Consider the following 6,847-nt stretch of genomic DNA (forward strand, 5'->3'; position numbering starts at 1 on the left):
AGAGCCGTGTGATTGGTCGCTTCGTTCCAATAACAAAACTATTGATCGCGATGCCCCAAGGCATTCGTTGTTTATTTTCTTTGCCACCGTTCGGAATTCCCTCTGGAATTGCTTAGCTGGGAATCTTTCGATAAACAAAGAGTAAACACAGAGGAATTTGGGACAAAGCATTGACGTTGTCAATTATAATCGAAGAAGGTTGTGTGGGCGTTGGGTGGGGGGGGGGGTTTGGTTGGGGGTTAGGGGGGGTTACGTATAGGTAAAGGTTAGAAAGTTGAAGTATCTACAACAGAAATGTTTAATCATAAGTTTAAGTTTTGTCAAATTCAATTGAAATCTCAAAGAACTTTTCTAACTTTAATGATGCTGATTTCATCAGTGATTTTTCACAAGAGATAACACACACACCTCGTACAATATTATATATGATGATATATATATATATATATATATTATATATATATATATATATATATATATATATATATATATATATATATATATTCAGAGAGAGAGAGAGAGAGAGAGACGAGAGAGAGAGAGAGAGAGATGAGAGAGAGACAGAACCTGCACATTTGACAATATAATTACAGATTTTTGACAACTGTTCATGCTTTTACGCATTGATATATATAAATAAATATATATATACATATATATATATATATATATATATATATATATATATATATATAGATATATATATATATATATATATATATATATATATATATATATATATATATATATATATATATATATATATGAATAATTATCGCATCGAACCGTGATTCATTTATATGTCATTTGTGCTACATAGCGTCACTGTCTGTCCTGATTTCATTCCCAGTCCACTTGGACGGTGGTTCGATCCCATGGAGGAGCGAAATTATTATCAACTAAAAAATTCTCCTTCGGTACATATATGAAAAATATATCAATTCCGAGGTAGAGCGAATTTAGATATTAAAGGACATTTGTAGCACCACGAATGATATATGTATATATATATATATATATATATATATATATATATATATATATATATATATGCACATATGTATATATACACACATATATACAAATATATATACATACATACATACACATATACGTATATACATACATACTACATACATATATATTATATATATATATATATATATATATATATATATATATATATATATATATATATATATATATATATATATATATATTGCAGTTCCACAATGGCCCCGTGGGTGAAGTATATAAGAGACCCTCGCGTGAAAATGAAACAAGGTACCAAGACTTTCAACTTATATTCCAAAGTCATCTTCAGGGTACTGAACAATTTTAAGAGAACAACTTACACAAGAAAGCAACATGATGCCACAAATAACAATGAAACAAGTCAACGACATACTTAAGCATGCAAAAAACATTGTTCAAAACAAAAGACATACCTAGCGGAAATATGCAGTTACTACAAATAACAATATAAAACTATTTGTTTGTAAAATATCTAACTACTCGTTTAACTTTTAAATCATCAATAATAAAGCTTTTCAACAATTCGTCCATCTTAAAAAGACCATCGCTCATATTCATGTTTTTACGAGCATATAGAATTTGTGATCCTGAATTCCTAAAAGATGAAATTCAGGATATCTATGAAATTGCGAGAGAATTATGCTACCCAAGGTATTTTATTGGTAGTTGCTTCCAAAGTGCCAGTAAATCATTTTATTGTCACGAAAGATCAAGTAATTTTGAAATTGAAAATATTTTAGTTTTGCCAAACCACTGTGAATTTTTATCAATTGTACGTAGCCTGAAATGTCTGAAAATAAATGTTGTTTTTAGCAATAATTCATCTTCCAAGAATGCATTGTTTTGTAATAAATCATTGATGCAAAGAAGAAGGGTGTACAAAATTAGCTGCTCTGTTTGTAATTTGCCTGATATTGGACAATCTGGTAAGGAACTAAGTAAGAGAGTTACACAGCATAGATATAATGTACGGGTTGCAAACAGTTCAAGTGCCATTTTTTGTCACGTGAGAAACTTTGAACACCCTAGACTGGAATTCAGCTAGAGTCGTTTTTAGAAGTTCACCAATGTATGACAGATTGTTAATTGAAGGCTGCCTCATTAAGTCTTTTAGGAACATTAATTTGAGCGATGGTCTTTATAAGATGGACGAATTGTTGAAAAGCTTTATTCTTGATGATTTTAAAGTTAAACGAGTTGTTAGATATTTTACAAACATATAGTTATACTGTGATTTGTAGTAACTGCATATTTCAGCTAAGTATGTCTTTTGTTTTGAACAATGTTTATTTGCATACTTAAGTAGGTTGTTGACTTGTTTCATTGTTATTTGTGGCCTCATGGTGCTTTCTTGTGTAAGTTGTTCTCTTAAAATTGTTCAATACCCTGAAGATGACTTTGGAATAAAGATTGAAAGTTTTGGTACCTCCTTCTTTCATTTTCACGTGAGGATCTTTTATATATATATATATATATATATATATATATATATATATATATATATATATATATATATATATATATATATATATATATATATATATATAGATATATATATATAATATATATATATATAGAGAGAGAGAGAGATGAGGGAGAGAGAGAGAGAGAGAGGGAGAGCGAGAGAGAGAGAGAGAGAGAGAGAGAGGGAGAGAGAGATCTACTTATCACAGTTACGAGTCTCGTATCGAAGATATAGGTATTTCTAAAGTTTTTAATAATAAATACGACAACACTAATATTTTCAAGACTTCAGGGCAATATATTCACTTTAGTATTTACTAAACTCTTTTAGTCATATATAGTGAAGAGACCTACAGAAATGTTCTTTTACCAGTTGTTAAAATGTTCCCAAAAATCTTCATATAAATACTTTTCATCAGAGAAATGAATGGTCATACAGATTTTCTCGCTATTGTAGGTCCATTCTTTCAAATTATCTCTCTTAGATATCAACTCTTTCAGATTAATGGAGTAAACAGACAAAGAGAATATTCCCTGACCATTGTTCTTCAAAAATTCTCCAAATTTTTAGATTTATATTCTTTTGTTTATTACATCATCATTGTTCATAGTCATTATCCTCATTATTCAGATTCACCTTTTTCAGACTATTGACTTCAATGATCATTTAGAAAAATTCATTTGTCATCATTTTCCAAAACTTCTCAACAACCTCTTTCTTAAAAAAAAATATATGCATTCTTTCATTTATATGAAATCACTAGTCATGGAGAAATGTTTCTTTTGACATCTTTGTTCAAAAGTTCCCCAAAATTCTACTTCAAATTAATTTCTTTTCGTTTTATGGGATGGTTAGTCATACTGAACTATTCTCTTACTATCTCTGGTCAAATGACCATAAAAATTTCATTTTCGTTATATGAAATGATTTGTCATACATAGTGATTCTCTTAACAATGCTGTTCAGAAATCCACAAAAGATGTTTTAGGTGTTGTTAAATGTAATTCTCCTATATAAAATTTTCCAAACAAGGAGCCTAGCTGGAAGCTTAAACAAGAGGGTAGATTTATATATCCCTATATGACGAAATTACTCAAATGGGAGTTTAACCTTGCATGAGCTTAGCCTTGTTAGTTTTAGAAAGTTATTTACCAATGCCTTTTGCCTTACTCAATTAATTTTGACGAAAGTTGCTTAGCTGGGAGTTTAACCTTACATGAACCTAGCCGCCTTAATTTAATTTAATTTGATTTGACAAAAGTTACTTAGCATGAACTTCGCCTTTTTAGATTTAGAAAGTTATTTACCCATGCCTTTGGCTTTACTTTATTTAATTTAACAAAAGTTGCTTAGCAAAGGGCCTAGCTTGAAATCACTTTTTTTGACTAAAGTGAAAACCATTTTGTCTCTTTCCTAACTGATATTTGGTCAAATATTGTTTTTCAGAGGTAATAGAGGATCTAACACTTCTCTTTATGTTTTAAATCACGCATTAAATTAATTTACGTTCGCTGTATGTATTTGTTTGTAGTTTTCAATCTATGACCATTAGTTATATTTAAATATCTGAATACATTTAGGACGTTTGAATGAATCATTTTTGGCGTCGTATTTCAGGTGCTTTTTTGTTTGGTTCTTTTATTGAATAAATGCTTTAATCTTTTATCTGTAGATTTTTTTTACTTTTATATTTTTTTTTACTTTTATATTTTGTTCGATATATTTTATACATTTTTTTGTGTAATAAACCACTTTCACTTTGTATTTTATCTAAATCAAGAGAAGGAAAGGAATCCACGGATTTTATGTAGCAGAATCATCAAAGATAAAAATTCACAAGACATATTTCGTAAACCAAGTGATTTTCCAGTTTTCTTGATTCGTTCTATTGTCGTTTCAATACTCTCGTTTCTCGTTCTATATTACTCTCCATAGAGACTGTCATTAACATTTGATATAATTTCACAAACTCTGACTTTCGCTACTTGCAATACGGTTGGCACTGCTTGCAAATCTAGAGTAGAAGAAAAATCGTTACTTGTTATTAGGTCCAATTTTTTTAAGCCAAAGTTCTCAGTATCCGTGACTTCTCCTATTTTAAAGTATGTTTTTGTTTTTCATTTGTTTTTCATTTTTTTCTATTAAACCGTTGGTTTCATTTGATACATAAGGAAATCTGAAATATAAAACATTTGGTCTTTTGTTTCTTTTTACCCCATTACAGTTTATGATGTTATTCAGAAGGTTCTTTATTCCTCTGTAAAAGAGTCTCTGGGTAACCATTGTTGTTAGAGACTGTCTTCATAAATGTAACTTCCTTGTGAAAAAGGAAGTCATTCGAGGACGACCTGTAGGCTCTGAAAAGTAGGGTTCTGATATTGTTTAATTTGTATTTTATATTACATTCACTTAAGAAATTTGAACTAAGTCCAGAGAAAGTGAGTTTTCTGTAGGTTTCCATTTCTATGATGCAGTCAGTTTTCGTTATCAAGAGATCTAATAATGGCATTCTTTCCATATTGATATTAGCATGTTTTGAATTTAGATAGTCGAAATTCAAAACATGCTAATATCAATATGGAAGGAATGCCATTATTAGATCTCTTGATAACGAAAACTGACTGCATCATAGAAATGGAAACTTACAGAAAACTCACTTTCTCTGGACTTAGTTCAAATTTCTTAGGTGAATGTAATATAAGAACCAAATTAAACAATATCAGCACTCTGCTTTTCATAGCCTGTAGGTTATTCTCGAATTACTTCCTTTTCCACAAGGAAATAACGCAAAAGACCAATTGTTATATTTCAGATCCCCTTATGTATCAAATAAAATCAACTGTTTCATAGAAAGAAAAATAAGCCAAATGATCAAAACACACTTTAAAGATGTAAAGACACCTACTTTAAATACAACGATTCAAAAGCATTACCTGAAAGATTTAGGTTTCGTTTTCAAAATCATTAGTTTTGATAACCATAGTGATCATAAGAAAACTTATTTCCAAAGGTAGAAATGACACCTGCCACAAACCGCATCAAGCGATGCTTATATATTTAGTATAACGATTGTAGCTTCCCATGAAATGGCTTTGTTAATGCCATCGTGAAGTGGAGGAGAATTATTACTTAAATTGATAATAAGATCAGGCTGCTTAGTGCAGAAATAAGGAATGTTGAAAATATGTATATATTCAAGAGTCACATTTCCATTACTTTCATTATCCCACTAGTTTGTTTACGTAATATTCATCCTTTCTTAGAGCTCTCGGAAAATTCTACATTTCCAATACTTAGTATATTTAAAAAAGATATAAACATATATTTATATTTAGTTTTTTGCATGCTTATAGAATGTATTAGTGACAATGTGAAAATGTGAAAATTAGTATTACTGTTAGAATAAAAACTAGTCTTAAGATTTATGTTTTGCTAATATAATCAGTAATATTTCTGTATAATTGCGAAAAGTCAGTTGAATAATGAGTCTTAACCAATTTACTTAAATTTTGAGGAAAAATTTCATGTTTTATTTTTATATTAAATGCAAAACTTCCTTCAAACTAGGCTTATTAATGCTTAACTATTTTGTATTGATATATCATTACGGGGTTAGAGATAGTAATGTCATTATTATATTTGATATATATTATATAAACGATATATTGCATTGTGTTCTCACGCCCTTTTGTGATTTCGAAGACACTATGCAGTTTTAAATTATTCCATTGAAAGGGGGATGGTGGGAGTACAAATCTTATTCATTTAAGCACGTAATTATCAATTTGTTAACTTCATCATTCCATACGTAGGTTTTCATATCTTCGTTCGTGTGTACATTATATGCGATATGATATCTTTTAAATGGAACATATGATTGTATTTAATACTTAGGAAGGATCTGAGCATTTAACAATCTCTTTGCTACGATGAGATGTCAACATTATCTGTATCCTTTAAACCCCTTGTGTATCTACTATACATATGTTTTATTCTATGTATATGTGACAGCATTACCCTGCAGATGACATACTCAACACTCGGGCTTACCTTCCTCCGGCTCTGGAACAACCTCTCTCACCCCTATGCAGAATGAAGGTGCTTGAGTCTGAGCTTCAAGACGCTGCGTGACATCCCTGGTGTCAGGTCACGGCTTCCCGACTGTCTCTTACATACCCGCCGTTTCTTACGGAAGTCTACAGATGTAGTAGATTAATAAGTGAATAACGCTGAGAGCAATTATGATGTTATGTGTTGGTGATAATTCAGTGCAATCCAAATCACAAATTTTATACATCTTACTTACTGTATTTGTAAGATTTTTATGTTATTAATTTTCAGATATTT

At 30.1% G+C, this 6,847-nt stretch overlaps 1 protein-coding gene across 1 annotated transcript in view; it reads left to right on the forward strand.

The window, feature by feature from the left end:
- LOC135206320 (coiled-coil domain-containing protein 1-like) overlaps positions 1 to 6,631 on the forward strand; it is a 25,804-nt gene extending 19,173 nt beyond the window's left edge. The window contains exons 2-3 of the mRNA XM_064237743.1: positions 4,725 to 4,775; positions 6,525 to 6,631. Coding sequence (XP_064093813.1) covers positions 4,725 to 4,775; positions 6,525 to 6,631 — 158 coding nt within the window. The remainder of the gene's footprint in view (positions 1 to 4,724; positions 4,776 to 6,524) is intronic.
- The last annotated feature ends 216 nt before the right edge of the window (positions 6,632 to 6,847 follow it).

Source organism: Macrobrachium nipponense, chromosome 29 (genome assembly GCF_015104395.2).
Source record: "Macrobrachium nipponense isolate FS-2020 chromosome 29, ASM1510439v2, whole genome shotgun sequence".
NCBI classification, from domain to species: domain Eukaryota; kingdom Metazoa; phylum Arthropoda; class Malacostraca; order Decapoda; family Palaemonidae; genus Macrobrachium; species Macrobrachium nipponense.